Genomic DNA, 21,664 nt, shown 5'->3' with positions numbered 1-21,664 from the left:
AGAAATTAAGAAAGTGAGAGTTGTATGAAATAAAAATGTAATTTATTACAATATTACTATAAATTTTACTTTTGGGTACTTATATTTATATACATTATTTCATTCTGTCAAGTATATTTACATAATTAATACAAAATTACAAACGTTATATATATTGTACATTGTTTTTTCTCGAGTAGACGAGATTGCGCTTATTTGCGCTTTCTTTTTGCAGGAAAAACATTCATTTTTTTTTAACTTTTTTGTCTTTCTTTTTTTTTCCTTTCTTATATTTTCTCTTTTATTAATTTCGTTCACTCTGATGTATGTGCGAGTTCTAACGAGGCATTGTAGCACTTCCTCAGGTACCCAATTTGAATCGTATCCGGAGTTTTTAACAAGGGAGACAACTTTTTGGATGACATAATTTTCAGTTGAAAAGCCTTCACCGTGGAAAGCTACAAAGCATTCATCCACAACTTTGCTTAGATTCATAAGCTCCTCTGATGGATGAATTAGGTACCCTTTGGAAACTGTTTTTACCCAGTCACATTCTTCCGTACGAGAATTGTCAGTAATGTTGATTGTACGCTCTCCTAAAAATGGATATTTTGATATGAAGCGATGGGCTACATAACCCGCAACATATTGCAGTCCTGCTGTTTGGACTATATCGCTGCTATTGGTACAGCTGACTGGTTCCTTCTCTTGATGTTGGATTTTGAAGCCACATTGCATAAAGTTCCACAAGTCGTTTTCTTCATTTTCATTCTCACATACATCATCATCCAAGATTTCTAAATTGTCACTTCTGTCATTATCTCTCTCATGGACGGAATTTTCCAATAATTCATCGCATGTAATATTGATAATGTTTTTAAATAATTCCTGTGTGAGAGTTATTTCTTCTTGGAGATTATCGTTTGCACATTTGAAATTGTCCTCTACAACAGTCGCATCCGTAAAATTTTCATTAAACGAATTAAGTCGTAACTCTGAATTTGGGGTTGATAAAGTCATGTTTTTCACAGATGTGCTTGTCGACGTCGTTTGAGCCGATTGTACATATCGGGATGTAGGCTGTTCTGCAGTGTGAGAAGTGCCAGCACTTGACAATGAAGACATGCATGTTGCATTTAAGTCTTCTTCCGTATTTCTGTTCATGGTAAACAAAGCTTGTGAATGTTTACCAAGGACGTACCAACGGAGTCTGTACCGAAAGTCGTACCCAGAGGGGTTGTCATTAGTTGCACCCATTCCCCTAATATACGAAAAGAAGTTTTCCAATATATCTTGTTGGAGTCGGCGTGTTATTATATATTGGAAATCTTGGGGAAATTTGATTTTAAGATAATCATGTAATGCACGTAGAGAAGCGTTGCTGATAATAATGCCTTCCTGAAATAGCATCATCTTTGTCCTGCGACCCACTCGCATGCTCTCCATGTGCAAAGTCATCAGAGATAATATTTGTTCTTGCTTTTCCAGATCCATACCATAACCATTAACACTTGGGTGTGTGCCGTACTTGGTTTGGGAATTGTGAACATCAAACCAATTATTAACAGCCAGGACGAAATCAGAGTATTTGAGATATTCCACCTCTTTTAAAAGCTGGTGATCACCGCCCCATTTGATGGCTTTCGCAGCAGTGTGGGACCAAAGTTTTGCTGCCGGGTGCACTGACTGCCTCAAGTTTTGTCGAGCATTAAGGAGTTGTTGGGTTATTTTGTGAGCTATGCGAAGATCTCCAGAGTTACCCATTTTCACAATTTCCTCATAAACTTGAGAAGTAAATGTCTTTTTGCAGTTGCTTAATGTAAAGCCATCATCAATAAACCAGTTCCTTAGAAGCTTAAGAAGATGAGGAACGTCTGCAAAAACAAACACTGTAGCGTCTTTAATTGACGCATGTTGGAAGTAGTGTTTCTCGGGAGTGATCTTCAATTCTCCCCATACTCCCTTGTTCCCCATGTTCGATGTGCATGCAACAACTTGATATCCAGCATTATGCAAGAGTGTTAATGCATCATCCAAAATTTATAATAAATGGGTTGCTTCCAATTCCCAAATAGTCTACGTACCATAATGACCTGTACTTTGGAGCATGGTCCGATCAACTTTTGTAATTTCGAGTCGAAGCGTACTTCATCAGATACTGCCATTTCATCAAAAGTGAGTACAGTGATCTTCATCATTTCAGATAGGTCTGCGCTTTTTTGCTTCATGATCGCTAGTACGTCCATTAAAAAGCCTTCGTAGACATCAAACTTTTTTAGTGCCCATCTTCGTAATGATGCCAGCGATGGTAGAGGGAAGTGTAATTTTAAACGGAAGTAACGGTATGCTTTGGGGCTGATGCTCTGAAACGAAATGGCAGAAGCATAATCATCAACTGACCACTTCACCCATTTTTTATTTTCTAATAAGCACCGTATTTGCCCCTCGGTAAAATATGGGTTTAGTACCGTTTTGACCTTTTCAGTGACACCCACTGTCAGTGCTGTTTCTTTTTCGAGATTCGTTGTCTCTAATCTTACATGAAGATCGGCAATGGACTTTTTCAGTGTTAAATTTTCGGCAAGAATTGCCTTTAACTGCTGTTCCCGTTCTGTTAATTCCAATTTTAATGCCACGTTATTCGCTTGAACAAAGTTTTGTTCCTGAAAGTGATTTTCCGATGAATTTTTATGAAATTTTCCAAGTGTTCGATAATGGTTTAATTCGTTCTTCATCCACTTATTTGTCTCATACGGATCCTCTTCCTTGCGTGTCGTGTTGTCACGGCTACTGCCGGTGCAATTGTCATCCACAAATCTGAAATAAGTTTTAGATCATTATTTTGCGTTACATTTGACATAATATTTTTTTATATTATTTTCAAGTTACTGTACAGTCTGAAAGATATGAAGAATATTGATGTCATTTCGTTACATAAAGGAAGTGTGAAAATGAAAAATTAGTATAAAATTTTGTAGGTGATCTCACTTTAATACTGAAAAGATTACCGCTACTGCATTTTTTAAAATTGTTTACATTAAAAATAGTTTAATACAAATGTTAGAATTACAGCTGACAGATTGTTACATTTTTTTTAATACTACTTTAAAAAACAAACATTTTTTTCTCATAAAAAATAATGCTGATAACGTAACAAAATATTTAATTATGCAGTAAATAAGGAAGTATTTCTCACCGATGCTGACGTTTCAATCGTTGACTTCCTTCCTCGCTGAAATACTCATTCTCCTCTTTTCCCGTGATCTTCGACGTCAAACGGGTTTTCCCATATTTCAATTGACGAACGGCTGAAAGTTCACTGCGCCTATGTAATACAGCTTTCTTTCTTTCACACCTACAAAAGAAATGCATAAGTAAAGTAACTCGAAAACTTAGTCGGAAAAAGTCATAGCAAAAAGACAATAGATCTCAAATCTCAAAATCAATTATAGATATTTGTTATCTACTATACAAATGTTGTCTGCAAATGTAATTCCACGAAATGTAAGAAAAAAATAAACAATCAATCCGAAGTGTTCGCGAAATCGCTGATTAATCCCGACGATGGAAGCGGGATGAGAAGGACGCGCGTGGAAGGTGTTCACTAATTATTCACTTTATTTTTTGTGTAACTCAGACCACAGTCTGAGCCGTCTTTAATATGAGAAGAGATAAATACAGTCTGACCTGAGAGTGGTGGGCAGTCTTTCGGATTTCACTAAGCATAAGAAGTCTTTGTATAAGAAGTCTTTGTGTATCGTTCGTGAGTGGGCGAGGCAGTTATATTAATTGCCGTCCTCTTCGATGAATCGCCCGTGAGCCGGTGAGACACGTGGCGGTCGGCACTCGCGCACATGTGAGCCTGAGTCGTCGTGTTGATGTATCCTGAGTAGAGCTGGATGTGTGGTCGCTTTACATGTTAATGCAGTATCTCAGCAGCTGTAATCACTGCGGTGAGCACTTCAATGTGTATAGTCACAATCAAGATGCACAGAGCACACATCGTGCGTCTGATCACTGCGCGGCCATTTGCACAATTGCCTCGATCGCGAGGAAGACGTTGGCGATGAGAGCGCCCGTGCGGGCGCAAGCTGCTGCGGTGATCGAGCGTCGTTACCCGATCGATGCTGCCATCTGATCGAACGGCGCAACGTTAAGGGAATCTCGAACACGAAGATATACCAATTTGTGTATATTCATAATCATTAACAAGGTACACTGTTCTTGAGATGAAAGGGTTGAACCGATTGACTTAACATTTTTCTCACAACTTGTTAAATATGTTTGTGAGACAACTATGTGGGCGATGAGAGATTTCTTAATTGTCATACATTTTATGGTAGATTGAATAATTCAACAAAAAATAATTTTTTATTGAAACCAATAGACATTTGTCAAAAAACCCGAATTGATATATCTTCAAAGTGAGTATTACAAACCTTGTTGGGAACGTAGAATTCCGTACGTTACACAACGAATCAAAAGGCCCTTCTGGTGTACGGTTGACCCTGCCATTTGGTTCCAGCCAAGGATTTCTGAAAAGACATAAAAAGAATAAAGTATAAATAATAAATACTTCCTTTTTAACTTTATCTGGTGTTTTGTTAGTTAGTGTGGATCTGGTAAGGCAAGGGTGATTGTCGGAAGCACTACACTTCTTGCTGAGCACAAAACTTTATTTATACAAAGGATCGTTTTAAACTGATATCGTGAGGCGCACCGGTAGGAAATCTTACGGGAGACGGACCACATTCGCGATGCGTACCGCTCGGAATCTTTGGTAAGACTTACTGTTCCCCTTAAGTGGCAACTCAGAGCTCCATCTCGCGGAGAGAAACAAACTAAAAACAAAACTATGCGACTCTAAAACTATTCGATTTTAACCATGCCGGCCGCCTTGAAATGACGATTTCAACATAAAGATTAATCATTATCCATTGGAAGGATACAAGTTTTTACTATGCTACGTTTATAAGTTCCATGCGCGGTGCGAACTGATACGACTCGCGTTAAACCATCGCGCCCTGGGAAGGTCTCTACTATTCGCCCCAGCAACCATTTCAACGGAGGCACATTGTCTTCCTTCAGCAACACCATTGATCCTGGCTGGATATTGGGCTGCACCGTCGTCCATTTCTTCAGAGATTGGAGTTCGCTAAGATACTCGTTGGACCATCGTCTCCAAAACTCTTGCACCGTGCGTTGGATGAGTTGCCATCGGGATAATCTGTTTAGCTTTACTTCGGTTAAATCGGGTTCTATGATTGAGTTTAATGGAGCACCTATTAAAAAATGCCCAGGAGTTAAAGGTTCGAGATCAGAGGGATCAGAGGACATGGGAGAGAGGGGTCTGGAATTTAGGCAGGCTTCAATTTGTGTCACGACAGTTCCCAGTTCTCCTGCCGTGAATGAGGCTGTTCCGAGAGCTCTGCGCATGTGATGCTTAGCTGCCTTTACTGCCGACTCCCACAGGCCACCAAAGTGTGGAGAATTAGGAGGGATCATATGCCAAGTGATGCCCTCATTTGCGCAGAATCGCTGTACGATCTCCTGGTGTTCTGTATTTTGGAATAGTTCATAAAGCTCCTGGAATGCGCGATTGCCTCCAACGAAGTTCGTGGCATTGTCGCTGAATATATCCGTGCATCGACCTCGCCTAGCGACAAATCTCCTCAATGCTGCCAAAAATGCATCCGTGGTAAGGTCGTTGACTGTTTCCATGTGAACCGCCTTGGTGGCGAAACACACAAATACGCAAACATATGTTTTGAGGGTTGCCTTGCTCCGTATCCTTGGTTTACAGTTGAACGGGCCACAGAAATCAATGCCTACTCGGAGAAATGGTCGAGCTGGCTGTACTCTGGCTGCTGGTAATTGGCCCATCATTTGTTCCGCTGTGATAGGTTTCGCCCGGAAACAGCGCACGCAGTTATGCACCGTTTTTCGACACAAGTTGCGTCCGTCGATGATCCAAAATTGCTGCCGCAGGGTGTATAGTAAGGCTTGAGGTCCCGCGTGCAGGTTTGCTTTATGATAGTGTCGAGCGAGTAGTCTACTTAGTTTATTTTTCGCATGTAGCAGCATTGGATGACGCTGATTATCTTCCAGATCGGAGTTCTGGAGTCGACCTCCTACACGAAGAATGTGATGTTCATCGAGGTAGGGACGAAGGGACTGCACTCTGCCCTTGTAGTCAGCAGTACCGTATTCTCGTAATTTCTTGATGTCCTGAGCGAAGTCCTCAGATTGTGCAGCTCGTATCAATCCCAGCAAGGCCTCATTCAATTCAGAGGCTGATAGAGGGCCATAGTCTCTTCTATCTCGCGTCGCTTTGCAATTTGCAACGAATCTGCGGCAACGGGCACTAATTCGCAACGTTTTCGTGTAGCTCGAGTAATTCATCACGGGATCCGCTACCGTCACTATGCAAGATACGTTTATGGCCTTTTTCAATTCCTCGTCAGTCTGGTCATTGGATTCCGTCCGCCCTAACCGTAGAGATGGCCATTCGGATTCTTCGTACTTTAGAAAGGCAGGCCCGTGAAACCAATCATCTGCCTTACTGAGAGCCTCTGGTAGAAGGCCCCGAGATACCAAGTCCGCTGGGTTCAGTTCGCCTGGAACGTGTCTCCATTGCTCCGGCGTGCTCAATTCTTGTAGGCGGGCAATCCTATTTGCCACGTAGGTTGTATAGCGACTTGATTGCGATCGAATACGATATAGAGTAATTGTTGAATCCGTCCAGAGGCAGATGAGCCGATAAACCAATGCTATTGCGCCGGTCACCTTTGCGGCGAGCTCCGCTAGTAGGAGCGCGGCTTGAAGTTCCAGTCTTGGAATGGTAGTCTTCTTCAGCGGCGCGACTCTAGATTTAGCGCACAAAAGATTTATGGTGTAGTTGCCAATTTGATCAAGAGCCCTTAGATAAATGCAACATCCGAAACCGAGCTCAGACGCGTCCCCGAATCCATGAAGTTCCAATGCGACGGCATTCGGAGGGAGGGCACATCTTGGTATTTTGATTTCCACTAAAACATTGAGCTGCTTGCGGAAAGTCATCCATTTTTTTTTGTAATGGTTCTGGTAGAGGGTTGTCCCATTGGAGATCTGTAATCTTCCACAATTCTTGCATTAACACCTTGGCCCAGAATACCAATGGTGCGCTGAGTCCAAGAGGATCGTAAAGTTTAGCTATTTCAGACAGGATCATTCTCTTCGAGTAGTTGTGGCGTTCCTCGACCTTGTCCCACGTTAGTACGAATTGATCGTCTCCAGTTTGCCAGATCAGTCCTAGTGTGCGAGTTTGATCAGCCTTGGGAAAGGCAACACTGCTTGCTGGGTTCGTAGACACCTCGTTGCAATTGGATGCTTACTTGTGTAGAGTTCGAATCCGCCTCGCCGCATGAGAGATTGTAATTGTTGCTGCAAATCCTTAAGTCGCTGAATTGTCGACGCTCCCGTTGTGACGTCAACGTAAGAATCTTCAATCACTGCGCGAGCGGCCTCAGGGAAATCCTTCATTTCATCTTCGGCTAATTGTTGTACCGTCTGTGTTGCTAGAAACTGAGCGTCGGCCTCTCCGTATGTCACAGTGTTAAGCTGATAACTGAGAATCTCCGCAAGAAAATTAGGACGCCACCAAATGCGTTGTAAACATCGTTGATCCTTGTGTATTTCTATCTGCCTGTACATCTTAATGATGTCGGCCGTCAGCGCGTATATGTAAGTTCTGAAACGAAGAATTACGGTAAATAGGTCTGACTGTATCGTGGGACCTACCTTCAGAACGTCGTTAAGTGATAGATGTGGTTCTATCTTAAACGAGGCATTAAAAACCACTCGTAATTTTGTAGTAGTACTACTGGGCTTAAGAACGTGGTGATGCGGCAAGTAGTATTGTACCGCCTCTGGCTCAGAATCAGATGTCTCGTTTACCGGCTCCATGTGCTTTAAGTCGATGTATTCTTGCATGAAGTCGTGGTACAATTTCTGTATTTCAGGTTCTCTTCGTAATCGTTGCTCCAACCGAAGAAACTGCTGTAATGCTGCCATCTTGGTATCGGAGAGATTCGTGATCTCCGGCTTTGTAAGGTGTGACACGGAGTATCTTCCGTCTGGCTTTCTCACCGTTGTTTGCTTGTAATGTAACTTGCACTCCTTTTCTTCGAGTGATAATGCCCGATCCTTGATCACTTCCTCTTGCAACCAGAATTTTTGTATTTGCTCGTTCAAATTATTCACCGTACATGCAAGTGACACTGTTAGTTTCGGCTGGCGATTTTGCTCCAGAATTTGTCCTCCTATTATGTGACCTAGGACCGTGCCATGTAGTTTTGAAAATCCTTGCTTCATTGCGATTTGATCTCCCGTGAGTAGATCCCAGAAAATATCGGCTCCAATTAGCAAGTCAATCTTGGCGGGCGTGTGAAATTGCGGATCAGCCAATTGAACGGTCGTCGGAATCAGCATAGCATCCTCGATGGGGCAGATCGGCATATTCTGAGTGATATGTTCTGTAACTAGCAGTTCAATAGGTGTTCTAAAGGACGAGATGCGTGATCCTATAGTTGTGCGTACAATAATATGTGCCCGTGTTTGAGCATCATTCAATCCAGTTACTTGAAGGTTAACCCTTCTTCCCTTCAGTCGCAACGTTTAATACATGCGTGTAGTTATAAATCTGATTTGAGAACACCCGTCAAGGAGTGCTCGAGCTAGATGCTCATGTCCACTAGAATCATAAATTTTGATTATCGCAGTAGCTAGTAATACTTGCTTGACTTTAGGTTCCGGACGAACATTCAAATTGCAAGTCGTTGTCGATGAGCTCACGTTAGCTTCTTGTTTACTTCCGTTAGACGAGGCATCCTTTGTGTCGATCGCGTTTGGCTGTGTCGGAGACTCGAGCGCGTTTGTCTTCAAATGGAGCAGCGTGTGATGCCGCCTTTGACAGATTCGGCAGCCTCCAGATTTGCAATCTATCGCACGATGTGAACTGCCTAAACAATTAATGCAGAGATTTAATTTACGCGTTGCTGCTATTCTTTGATTTACCGGCAGGTCCGTTAGCTTTTTGCACTTGAACACTGAATGCTCCGCTTGACAGATGCCACACATAACCTTTGATGTAGCTACAAAGGCCTTACTAGACCTTTCCGGTTTCGCGCGCGCACTTGTCGCAATTGCCTCTAACACGCGCACTCGTTCTTCCAGCACTGTCATGATTTCCTCGAAGGTTTGTATTCTGTCGGTCGGAGCCTTTGATTCGATCTCCTTTCTTGACGCTGCATCGAGTTTAGTCGTAATATGATACGTGAAAAACGCATCCCACTTGTCAACCGGTTGCTTGAGAGCCTTCAAGGCATGATAGTTTCGCCGCACTCCGTCAATCAGAGTCTGCAAGGATGATGCGGAGTCTTCTTGTGTTATCTTCAAATCGTAGAAATTCTTGATGTGTTTCTTTATAATGCGAGCTTCGTTATCGTAATGCTGCGTCAGCTGCTGCCACGCGACGGCATAGTTTTCGGCGGTGAGCGGAAGTTCGACGTATTGCCTCGCCGATCCCGCGCTTACGTATGACTGTAAGTAATAGAAACGCTGTGTGTCGTTTAATCGCACATTGTTTTGGATAAGCTCCGTAAAGATATTCTTGAAAGTCAACCAGTTCTCCCATTCACCGTCGAATGGGGTTAGTTTGATCTCGGGAAGTTTGACAGATGCAGTCGTCGGTGTGTTTCATGACTGGCTTCGTTGCGCGGCGTTGGATGGCGCTGCAGCTGCGGTCGCCTGTTGCGCCGCTCGAGTTCGTGCTTGCAACAAGCGGAGGGACGACTCGGTCTTAAGATGGCCGTCTTCGAAATCGCCCCGTTCCTTCTGTTGCTCGTCGGCAGATACGCCATCTTGTTCGTCGATTTAGTCCTGTATCTGCGAGAAATCCTTGAGATGTCGATCCAGTGCGCTTAATAACGTATCGATCTCGTGTTCCGTTGATTCGGAAATGACGCACGTTTGAATCCATCGGTTTATGGAAGTAACGCGCCCTTTTATGTACGCTCGCTTTCTTACGAGCTTCTCGAACGCCGACATTTTGCTTGACCGTTACGTGAGGCCAACAATGACGCGACCTTTCGGCTTGACGGAATTATGCTTGTCTAATCACGCGAAAAATGCTCTCACCGCGCACGTATACTCGTCTTTCGTCTTTCGTCTCTCCGTAAACTCGGCCGTTCGCGACTCGAAAACCGATTTGCGCGAGAAAACCGCGCCTCGCCCAGATCCGGCTCGAAGGACCAATGTTTTGTTAGTTAGTGTGGATCTGGTAAGGCAAGGGTGATTGTCGGAAGCACTACACTTCTTGCTGAGCACAAAACTTTATTTATACAAAGGATCGTTTTAAACTGATATCATGAGGCGCACCGGTAGGAAATCTTACGGGAGACGGACCACATTCGCGATGCGTACCGCTCGGAATCTTTGGTAAGACTTACTGTTCCCCTTAAGTGGCAACTCAGAGCTCCATCTCGCGGAGAGAAACAAACTAAAAACAAAACTATGCGACTCAAAACTATTCGATTTCAACCATCTGGCATTTATTTAAAATTAATTACAAACGACACAACGTTACGACTAGGCACTTCCTAGTTAAATATTTGTAATTATTGATAGGTACACTTGAGAATAACTAGGAAGCGCCTAGTCGAAACGTTGTGTCGTTTGTAATTGATTTTTAATAAATGCCAGATAAAGTCAAGAAGGAAGTATTTATTATTTGAACTTTTTTTTATTTGCTGGCAAAGAAAAGTCTTATACGTCTTTTAAGAATAAAGTTTGTTATTCGTAGTAATGAGTGCAGGATTTGAAAATTCTATTTGTATTTTTCAGCACATGAAAACTGCAGTCGGTAGTAAAAACAGTTTTCAGGCCTTCGGTCTTACCACGAGTAACAAAACGTTCTCAACGGCAGGTTTGTTTGATAATGGAGGATTCACACTGCGTCCGATGTTCGACGTACGACGATCCGACATCCAATAGGAAATTTTTGTCTCTAATAATAAATTCTGTTATTGGATGTCGGATCGTCGTACGTCGAACATCGGACGTAATGTGAATCCTCCATAAGAATCTGTACTTTATGAGACTTTATCACTGATAATGGTTTTTATAAACTTTTTATTGCCCGTGGTATGACCAAAGATCTGGAGAAAACTGTTTTTTTTTTATGGCTCTATTGATATCTGTAGTGGTTTGTGGGTACTAAAATATTTATTTATGAGATTATTATTATTAGTAGCGCTAATTAAGTACTTGTAGTGTAATACATACCGACAAGACACTGACGTTGTTGGAGTTTCATGTTGACCTGTCATATCTGCCTTATCCAGCAGACCTAAATCAAGCAAAGGTTCTGTCATCATCCTTGATACGGGTGTTGATGAACCTAGCAAAGATGAAAGTTCTGGCTCAACAGATGAGATTCTCTCCTTTGATGGGTCTGGCACAGGCGACAGACTTGCAGCATTTATTGCTTCTAGAGGTGACGTTGATGGACAAACCAAATTAAAGGTCCGCTTAACAATGTTACAATTTATATTGCCTTTGTCATGTGCCCTAATAAAGAAAATATAAATGTAGTTTCATTGTCACATGGTTCTTGGATCAACATCCATAGTCATCTTGTCATAAGCGTATGAATATTAATAGTTTATGTTAACTTTATTATTCTTAATAATTATTTTTAAAAAAGGGAGCGTCAATATTTGCTTTGTTTAATAAATTACACATCCAACTTACTGTTCGTTTGTTGTTACCAGATGCAACGTTGGTACAGCAGTTGGCAAAAGTCGTCTTTTAAAAATATTTTCTCCTCTTTTTCTCTTCGATTGAATGAAAGATTCCGGAGTAAAGTGTACGGAGCAAATTCGTGCTTAAATAACAGATAAAAGAGATACATTACAAAACTTTTCTGATCTTTCAAACAATATAGTTTTTGTTACTTCATGATACAGTATATCAAAATAAACAAATTTAAATTTTATCATGCAGAGGCATACCGTTAACGATGTTCGAAGGCAATATAACCTCTCCAATGCTCCGAAACCATCCTTCACGGATTATTTTGTTATCCGGTAATTTATGAAAATTTGCTTGCTCCGGTGTGCATGTTCTGCAATTATTTTCACAGTTTTTCACTATGCAGCGCACCATTTTTAACGATTTTTCACGTTTCACGACGCTCACGTTTCGACAGAGAATGTCAACAATGACATATGCAGAAGTAAAGTAAGATCAAGTAAGATAGAAGATAATAACCAGGGAGTGCGAGAAGGATGTTTAGACACCAATCGTACCAAACTTTCAAAGCTAAACATTTTGTTTTTTGCAGTTGCCTGCCCTGTGTTTTTTCGTGCCCCAAAGGCTGAAAAGAGGCGTGGTTTACGAGTTTTGCGCACACCATGTATTCTTCCACCATGGTGGTAACCCATTGCGCAGAAATACGGAATAGTGGGGATGTCACTATACGTACGTCATACTCGACTGTTTCCGGAACAGTTCGAGCAGGTTCGGCTCAAAATATGGCTGCTGTTTATCGCTGTCAGCAGTCAATAGCAGTCTACAACTGTATTTATTAAAATAAATTGTGCGGTTAAAGTCTACAGCTGTATTTATTGAAATGAATTGTGCGGTACAAGGGTGTAAAAACTATTATCGCAAAACGAAAAAATTGAGGAAAAAAGTGCAATATTTTTCATTCCCAAAAGAAAATGGGTGCGTTCAGCCGATACTCCGCTAGCCTAGCAATCGTGAGCAGTCGCTCGTTTTCGCTTGTTTCCTCTCCTTTGACCCAATGGATTAAAAGCACCCAATGATATGGCACTGAAGTGGCTCAAAGTGTGTAAAACACAAGATACCAAAGGTAAAGTACCGTAAAAATAATTTGTGACATTACTGTAATAAATGATACAAACAATTCATTACATTCTGTTTTCTTTCTGCTTTATTTGTGCATGTAATGCATTCTTCTTTGTTCCGTATTGCATAATTTGGACTGCTAACTTTACCAAAACGTCACACTAACGACTCGGCTGTAACATTCGGGATTTTATCGTTACCTATAGACATTGACGTCACGTTTCAGCGACGTAATGGCTTAAATATTATACAGCATAAAGTATTGAAAATACGGATCAATCGAATTTTTGTTAAGAGAAAGAACATATTTTCATATATCTAATAGATTAGAACCTACTCAGGTAGCAAGCACTCGTCATTTTGACGTCAATTGACGTCAAAAGTCTGTCATTTTGACGTCAAAAGACGTCAAAATGACGAGTGCTTGTTACCTGGGTAATATACTATACATTTTGTATGTACATTTTGTTGTTTAGGAAGGATATGTTCAGTTCATTTTGAACCTTCGTGTTTTACAAAGTCATTGCAGCAGCAATTGCTAGGGTACTCCCCGAGAAAAAGTCGCAAACTAAGAAACGATGCAATGTCTACGTTGCATTTGTTTCACAACGTGCAAGTGGAAAAAACTCCATTGCTTGATAACTCTGAGAAAACAACTGTTGCTTTATTGCATGTTGACGATGTCCCTAATGCAATGACAAATACGTCGATGTCCACCGTCAATAAATCTGAAGAACCGATAAATGCATCGACACACATCAATGATTCCACCGATGTCATCGATGCTGTCGTGTCTACAAACGTGGTGGATCCAGTCAAATTAGACATTTGAGCTCGGAAGTGAAGCGGTCAAAATGAAACCTTTTTAGGGTTGTTGGGGGGATGTAGAAGAGCTTATTTCTGAGTTGTCGGGCTAATCGGACCGATGGGTTTTTAAGGGGGGAGGGGGAATGAAAAATTTCGTTTTTTTGCAATAACTCGGCGAATTTTGACCGTACATGATTTACTAACCTCTCATTTTGTAGCTCTTTTAAAGCTCTACAATTCATTTCCTGAAGACCCTAACTTAAAATCAATATTTTTCGAGTTCTAGCGAGTCCCGAGCGCACTCGACTCGACACGCGCCGTCGCATGGCCGATCGTCATCGCGGCGGCGGGCCGCCGCGCCGCCGGCGACGATCGGCCACGCGTTAAAAGCGCGATTCCAGAGGCTTCTCTGGGCTCAATTTTTAACGAATCTGAACGACTGACCTCTCGTTTTGTAGGTCTCTTTAAGCCCTACAACTTTGTCAGTGGCGGCACATTTCTATCTATTAATGGAAACGAGATAAACGCAAAAAACCGCGACAAAATGCATTTTTTCCCACTTTCACCGGCTAGAACTCGATAAATATTGATTTTAAGTTAGGGTCTTTAGGAAATGAATTGTAGGGCTTTAAAAGAGCTACAAAATGAAAGGTTAGTAAATCATGTACGGTCAAAATTCGCCGAGTTATTGCGAAAAAAAACGAAATTTTTTATTCTTCCTCTCCCCCTTAAAAACCCATCGGTCCGATTAACCCGACAACTCAGAAATAAGCTCTTCTACATCTCCCCAACAACCCTAAAAAGGTTTCATTGATACCGCTTCACTTCCGAGCAAAAGCCTTTTTTTTGTCTAATTTGACTGGACTAATGTATCATCGACAAGTATAGAAGATACGTCTAAAAATACTACGGTTGCCGTAATTAGTTCACCTGCTGCAACGGATCTTTGTAGCCCCAATAATGACATAGACTACATGTAAGTTCTGTGGTAGTGAAGAATATAATGTTGTATCTTGTTTTTGAAGAAAAAATGTAATATTAAATTTTTATTGATATTACAGAACACGAATCAGTATTGTAGAATAGTATATGTCGTTTCTGAGTTAATTTCAATCATACATTATTTTTATTGTATTTAGTTTTGGACTGTTTGACAAAATGTATCTATTAATTTTCTCCGCATGATATTAGTCTTATGTACGTTAGTCTTATATACGATATATAAATACGATATAATAGATTGTTCGCATTTTATTTATTGTTTTTAGAAAAAAACTGCAATGGGAATTGGCAGTCTTGAAAAAAAAATTCAATATTTATAAGAAGAAAAAAGAAGTTGATCTCGTTGCAATGAAGAAGAAAATGCAGCAGTTCAAGCGAAATCAGTCATTTGAAGCTGACAAGAAATACGAAACGAAGATGTACGATGTTTTGAAAAAGGTATTCACGCCAGGACAAATTCGGATGCTTTTGAATCCTTTTCAGAAATATGTAAATTGGTCTTCGGAAGATATAGCCAGTGCTATGTCATTGAGATGCGTCAGTCCAAAAGCATACCGGTACCTCAAAAACGTTATGAAAATACCGTTACCATCGTTACAAACGCTTCGAAGGTGGGCAACCGACATTAATGTAGAGCCAGGTGTTTTAAATGCTATACTCGATTGCATGCGGTTCAAGAGTAAAAGCATACCAGATTTTGAAACATTGCAATGGTTATATTGACATTTGATGAGGTGTACTCATCGAATAAAGTAGCTATTGATAGAAAAAAACAGCAAGTTGTAGGTCCACATAAAACATGCCAGTGCGTCATGGTCCGCAGTTTGTTTGGAAATTGGAAACAACCTGTATACTATAATTATGACACACCTATGACTAAAGATAACATTTTGCACATTATTTCGCGATTGTACAATGTAGGTTATACGGTTGTTGCAATGACATGCGACATATGGGCCCGACAAACATGGCACTGTGGTCGGACCTTAGCATAGGAATAGCACCAAAAAATATTATTTTCAGCATCCTATAAACGAAAATTATAAGATTTATGTATTTGCAGATATGCTACATCTGTTGAAATTGGCGCGAAATTATTTCATTGATAATGGATTTAGTGTGGGGAAACATCGGGTGGATAAAAAATGTATTGAGCGAATTTTGTCCATTAATTCGAGAGATATGAAGATATCTCATAACATTAGTCAATATCACCTCGACGTTCAGGGATCCGAGCGACAAAAAGTGCGTCCTGCCGCACAATTATTATCTGAAACAACAGCTTCTTCCACCGAGTGGTACGGACAAAAAGGATATCTAAATAATTTTGACTGGGCGAAAACGGCGCGAGTAATTCGTTTATTTAATGATTGGTTCGACATTTTTAACGCGAGTTCAAAATTCGGAAAACACGAGGGTAAAAATGCATATGGTGTGAATCTACAGAAACAAAATAATATTTTATGCGAAATGAATAAACTTATGCATGAAATTAAAATTGGAAACCATAAAACCTTGATTTCCTTCCAGAAAGGAATTATTGTTACTAATAATTCTTTGCAGGAGTTGTTACCTTATGTCACCAAATTATGCTCCGATTTTTAGTTCAATGTTGAATACATATTAACCAGGCGATTAAACCAAGATGTATTAGAGAACTTTTTTTCATTTATAAAAGCCACTGGCGGCGCTTATGACCAGCCAACTGCTTTAGATTTTAAATATCGATTAAGAAAATACATCTTAGGGAAGCAGTCGAAAAATCTATTTTGCAACATAGGTTCTTGTAATGTTATGTCAGATTCTGATTCTCCGCTTGTAAGTAGCGAATCATGCCATATGCTGAGCGAAATGCTGACACCCTATGTGTTGCCAGGTGAACCCCACAACGAAGAAGAAGAACTGTGCGAATATAACATTAATAATAATCATGTAATGCGTGACATATTTAATGATAATAGTAATAATAATGTACTGCGTGACATATCTAACGTTAATAATAATATTATACTGCGCGACAAATATAATTTTAATAATAATCATGTACTGCGTGACGAATATTACTCTAGTAATAATGATATAGCCACATGCGATTTATCTACGTATCATGCAACTGTCGAAGAAGAACAACTTCTTGCGTCTCTAGATGACATGAATATCACGGACATTATTGAAGACGAGGGCTTAAAATATGTGGCTGGGTATGTAGCCTACAGATTTAAGTCTAAATACTCAGTTAGGAGTCGAAACTCGAGAAATGCCGACTATAAACAACTGAGATTGGATACAATTTATTTCTCGCGGTAAATGTATGTACTCCTCAGAAGATATGATAGCAACTGCGCGAATAATAAATATCGAATTCGAAAAATATCACGGATCAAATCTTCGAAAAAAGATCAATTAATATTTAATAAATTGGCTGATATTATACATGAGAAAATACAACCAATTCAACCACTACCACGCGATGTTATTTTGTGCCTCGTTCGGACACAAACATATATCCGACTTCGTGTAATTAATCGGCAGATATGTGAAAGCAATAGAAAAAAAATAAAAAAAGGAAATTAATAAAATTTACTAACAATGAAATATTTTAATACACATCTTTGTTGTTTTATTATTTATTCAATATTACATTATTTATAATTTAATGTTTTATTTCTTAATCCCTTAATTTCGCTTTTTATACATTTTTATTTAAATAATAATTTATCAAATTAATTTATTGCCCATTTCATTTACATATTTATTATTCATTTAATTAACACTGTTAACAATTTTAATACTTTATTGATAAAGTATACTTTATTAATAAAATATTTATATATATATATGTATTAATTTATTGCATGTTCCCGTAGGGTTTACAAGGCGTTTTTTCTGAGGAACGTACCCAAACCTTTTATACAAAAATTCCCCTTCGTTCATTCCCTGGCCATGTGCGACCTCACATTTAATCTTTTTCCCTTCCCTCAACCCTCTCCTCTTCTTTCACGTCTTCGTTCGTCTCCCTCCACCTCATCCTGTCTCAGTTCTTCCTTCCTGTCTACTTCCTGCCCTGGGTGTGTTGATCCTCTTCCACGCTCCTGCGGAGTTTCTCCTCCAACTCTCTCGTGATCTCCTCCTCCTCCGACCTCCTCTCACTCCTGCTCTCCTCCTTTCCTCCACTCTCTCTCCTAATCTTCCTTCCCCCTCCGCTCTCTCTCTTATCCTCGCCTCCACCAATCTGTCCTCAACTATCTTTACCCTTAACCTATTTCTCGCTTTCCTTCTTTCCGGTGCACCATGGAAATAGTGTGAATAAAAGACTGGGTTTACATCGCTTGTGCTAATTACCATAGGGTACAAGGCACCATAATTCCTCACCCGAGGAATACAACCGAAAAAAACCCCCTTCCTTCTTTCCTCTAGAACCCTCCCCTTCTCCTCCTCATTCCCGAGCCTAGCCATCAACGTTATCCAATCCCACTTATATCTCCTCCCATTTTCCCTCATCCTCCTTCCATTCTATCTCCCTTCCATCCACCCACAATCTCCTGTTTTCCACCCTCGTTCTTCTTCCCTTGTCCTTCTCTTCCTTCGCCTTCTCCAGCATCCTCCACCTTGCCCTCCTCTCTTCCATCGAAAGGTCCTCGTCCACCCCAATCCCCCACCTCTGCCTAACCTCTCCAAATCTTCCCAGCAACTCTGCCCTCTCCCTCTCATCCTCCATCTCCACTATCAAAACCTCTCTCCCTCTCTTTCCTTTCCTTTCCCAGACCCTTCTAATCTTTGGCTCTCTCCCCAGCACTCTCTCGGCTACCCGTGCCATCATGCCCCTCCTTTCTTCCGCGTCCCTCCCATCTAACCCTCTCCATACTACATTCTTCTTTCTTCTCTCCTTTTGCTCTCTCTCTTCCTTCAGCCTCTTCACCCTCTCCTTTAGTCTCCTCGCCTTCTCTTCCTCTTCCTTCCTCCTTCTCTCAAACTCCTACCTCGACCCTTCCCCTTTCTCCTTACTTCTCCTCCTCTCCAATTCCTCGCCTCCTCCTCCACCCATCTCGCAATATTCCTTTCCCTGTCCCACACCAGCTTCCCTTCCTCCTCTTCCCCCCCCTTAGCCCCCTTCTTAGCCTCCCTTTCCTCCCTGACCGTTTTCTCCTCCCCGACGTCTACCCCTCCTGCAACCTCACCCCCCATCACCTCCATCCACTGTCCCTCTTCGCCGCTCCTGTTCTCTTCCGTCTCGCTTCTCTCCTCGTCTCCTTCCCTCCTTTTCATTTGCCCTCTCACCTCTGTGCTCTCTCCTCTCTCCACCTTCCCTTCCCTTTTTCCAGCTCTCTTCTTATCCTCTCTAACTCGTCCGCTATTCTGCCCCACACCCTCAACATCCCCTGGGACTCTTCCATTTCTTCTCTCCGTCCTCCGTCCTCCCTTCTTCGCGTTTCCCTTCTCCTCCCTCTCTACGTCCCCTCTCTTCGCCCCTCTCTCTCTTTGTCTCTTCCTCTCTCGCCTCCTCTCTCTGTACCTCCCTGGCTCTCCTCCTCTGCCCTCCTCTCTGCTCCTCCTTTTTTCTCTCCGCTCTCTGTTCACACACCCGACTTCCTCCACTCGATTCCTCCTCTCCCTACAAACAAAATCTCCTTAAAACTTGCCTTCCAACCTCTTTCTCCCTCTCCTCTCGCCCCTCGTGCTTGCGTGTGTGTGTGTGCGTGTGTGCGTGCGCCTCCTTCCTTCCTCCAACTTCTCCTTACTTACTTTCAACTCTCCCCTGCTTCCCTTTCTCCCACTATCCTTTTCCTCCGCTCTTTTCCTCGCTTTCCTTGTCGCTCTCTTACTCTTTTTCTTGTCCACTCTCACCCTTGTCACCTTTGCTCATCCATCCGCCATAACCATTTGCCACGTGCTTATTTATATATATATATATTGTGACGTTGCGGCGCGCCGCTTCGTGGCAGCGCCCCGCCGCCGTCACAAGGCGCGGAAAATTTTCGCCCAAGGACGAGCCAGAGAGGCGACAACGAGATCTCCAGAGGCCAAAAAAATCGATATCGTTTCCGCGTTTTGACTATTCTTTTATTTTCATGTGTAATTGTAATGCGTACGGCGCCTCACCCACACCACGGCGAATCTTTGAGGGAGTACCGATAACGAGAGGGGTCCGGGAGGACCAAGGACCGAGGAGGGGTGGCGAAAGCGGAAGCTACATGGATCCCGGGCGGCGAGAGCGACACGGCAGGCGTGCGGCGAATGAGGCAGCGGTGGACAAGGCCGCCGATAGCGGGGTCCCAGGCGCCTGGGGAAAAACCCGGCCTCAGCAATCTGCCTTCACGGAGTACCGGCCCGCGGGGTGACTGATCACCGCCCCGAGGTCAAACCGGAGGCACACCGGTTAGAACAAAGTCCAGTCCGCTGTCCAGGGACAAATCGAAGGAGTCGCTACGCCGCCGAGGGACCGTTGCGCGCCCCCGAAGGATCCACCTTACGACGATCCTGCGTTAGAATATCGCGCGAGCATGCAAGCTCGCTCTCGATTGGTTGGCACGCCCCTACGGAAGGGGGTGCCGCATCGATTCCGCTATCGAGCGAATCTAGCGAGACACTCTCTGGTCGTCCGTCGGCGAGTCCGAACGTTTTCTTAAACTACGCGATAGCCGCCCCGAGTCGGGAAAATCTGTTGCGCTGCGACGATCCTCCGTACGAGGTGACGGCGAGGAGCCCTACGAGGAGACATCACATCGGTGAGGTTGCCCGCAGTAATTAATCGCAAAATGTAACGCCACGACGCCGCCCTCCGGTGCACGCTCTCGTCCGGGATAACGTTGTAATATCGCGACGCGTGCGGTCCCTTGAGACCGCGTATCGAATGGCGATCGACAGCGAGAGCGAAGGGCCTCGGGATGGTATCGTGGCCGCGGAATTGAAGTAAAGACGCGATTGCGAGCCTCTGGAGATCGCGATAGATTCGTGGCGAAATCTGTTACTGCGCGTCCGTTTCGCATAATGTCCGCGCTCGTGGTTGTGCCTCGCGCCTTCCGTATTCCCGGCGTATCAAATTACCAAACATTGCTCTTGCGGAGTTTCGCATGCGTCGGCACACCATTCGCGTTAATCGGCCGTGTGATCGCGTGTTATTATTGCTCGCGGTAATCCCGCACATGTTCCTCGCGTTTCTTCCAGTATTTCGCGCTACGCCGATTGCCTCGGCGTCTCATTTTCGCGTTCGGAAATCACTGAGGACAGTATTGTCTTTGCCCGAATGACTGGCGCTACCTTTGGTCATTTCTCGCGTTAGATTGAGTCCGTATTTTCGCGTTTGTTATAGTATTTCGCGTCTCCTTGCGATCGCGCCGAAATTGATCTCGCGTTATTGTGTTGCGTTCGATCCTCATTACGTTGGGACGTGGCTCACGCCACGATTCATATTTGCGTTAGGCTTAAGATACTTGGCGACAGAATTCTCGCGCGACTGCCGGCGTTGCGTTCACGCGCTCCGAGCGTGAGGTATCGCCCTTTCGCGACTTTTCCCTGCGAGATCTTATTTGCTAATTCCGTGCTTATTTCGTGTTTACCGTCGATGTTCCATATTACTTGTAAGTTTTGTCCTACTGTTCTGAGATAATCGCAGCGCCTTCTGCGCGTTTATTATACGATAACGCGTACTTCGTTTATCCTGGTGTCCGCGCTATCATTATTTCTTTTGTTTCATCTCGGACGCTCGCGCGACTGATTATATGATTTGCCTGACCGGCCGAAGCCGAATCGGCCCCTATATGTTTCACGCGCGCATTTCTAATGAATAAATGTTATTTTGATTTGTTAATTGCTTGAGTTCGTGGCCTTATTTATGGCGTGTCACCCCGCCGAATATCGCGCCGCCCTTCATCACCCCCGCCCCAGCCCTTAGGTCGAGCTAGCCGATCCCTCGCACAATCGCACGTCTCGCTTTGCGTCTCGTGTTGGTTTTCTTTCGCGATTTCGC

The 21,664-nt window shown here is 42.7% G+C and overlaps 2 protein-coding genes across 4 annotated transcripts; one reads left to right on the top strand and one right to left on the bottom strand.

Moving 5' to 3' along the window:
• Window positions 1-852: 852 nt before the first annotated feature.
• LOC143904324 (uncharacterized) lies at window positions 853-12,641 on the bottom strand. 3 transcript variants are annotated; one of them, XM_077418925.1, is made up of 8 exons: window positions 12,030-12,641; window positions 11,770-11,902; window positions 11,302-11,586; window positions 4,419-4,514; window positions 3,176-3,334; window positions 2,448-2,796; window positions 2,064-2,342; window positions 853-1,973 (listed from the first exon to the last, which is right to left on the bottom strand). In XM_077418925.1, the coding sequence occupies exons 1-8, from the start codon at window positions 12,181-12,183 to the stop codon at window positions 1,923-1,925; spliced, it is 1,506 nt and encodes a 501-aa protein (XP_077275051.1). In that variant the 5' UTR covers window positions 12,184-12,641; the 3' UTR covers window positions 853-1,922. The 3 variants fall into 3 exon arrangements, with proteins under 3 accessions (XP_077275051.1, XP_077275060.1, XP_077275043.1); XM_077418934.1 differs by having other exon boundaries at window positions 853-1,853; XM_077418917.1 differs by having other exon boundaries at window positions 853-2,342.
• A 125-nt stretch (window positions 12,642-12,766) lies between these two features.
• Window positions 12,767-15,699, top strand: LOC143904586 (uncharacterized). The gene is made up of 3 exons (XM_077419391.1): window positions 12,767-12,892; window positions 13,365-13,710; window positions 14,964-15,699. Exons 1-3 carry the CDS (start codon window positions 12,847-12,849, stop codon window positions 15,418-15,420), a joined length of 849 nt encoding a protein of 282 aa, XP_077275517.1. The 5' UTR covers window positions 12,767-12,846; the 3' UTR covers window positions 15,421-15,699.
• Window positions 15,700-21,664: the final 5,965 nt, after the last annotated feature.

The sequence above is a fragment of the Temnothorax americanus genome, unplaced genomic scaffold (genome assembly GCF_048541705.1).
Source record: "Temnothorax americanus isolate GAGA-0224 unplaced genomic scaffold, ASM4854170v1 Scaffold107, whole genome shotgun sequence".
NCBI classification, from domain to species: domain Eukaryota; kingdom Metazoa; phylum Arthropoda; class Insecta; order Hymenoptera; family Formicidae; genus Temnothorax; species Temnothorax americanus.
The sequence above is the reverse complement of the archived record's forward strand: the minus strand, read 5'-3'. Positions and strand labels throughout refer to the sequence as shown.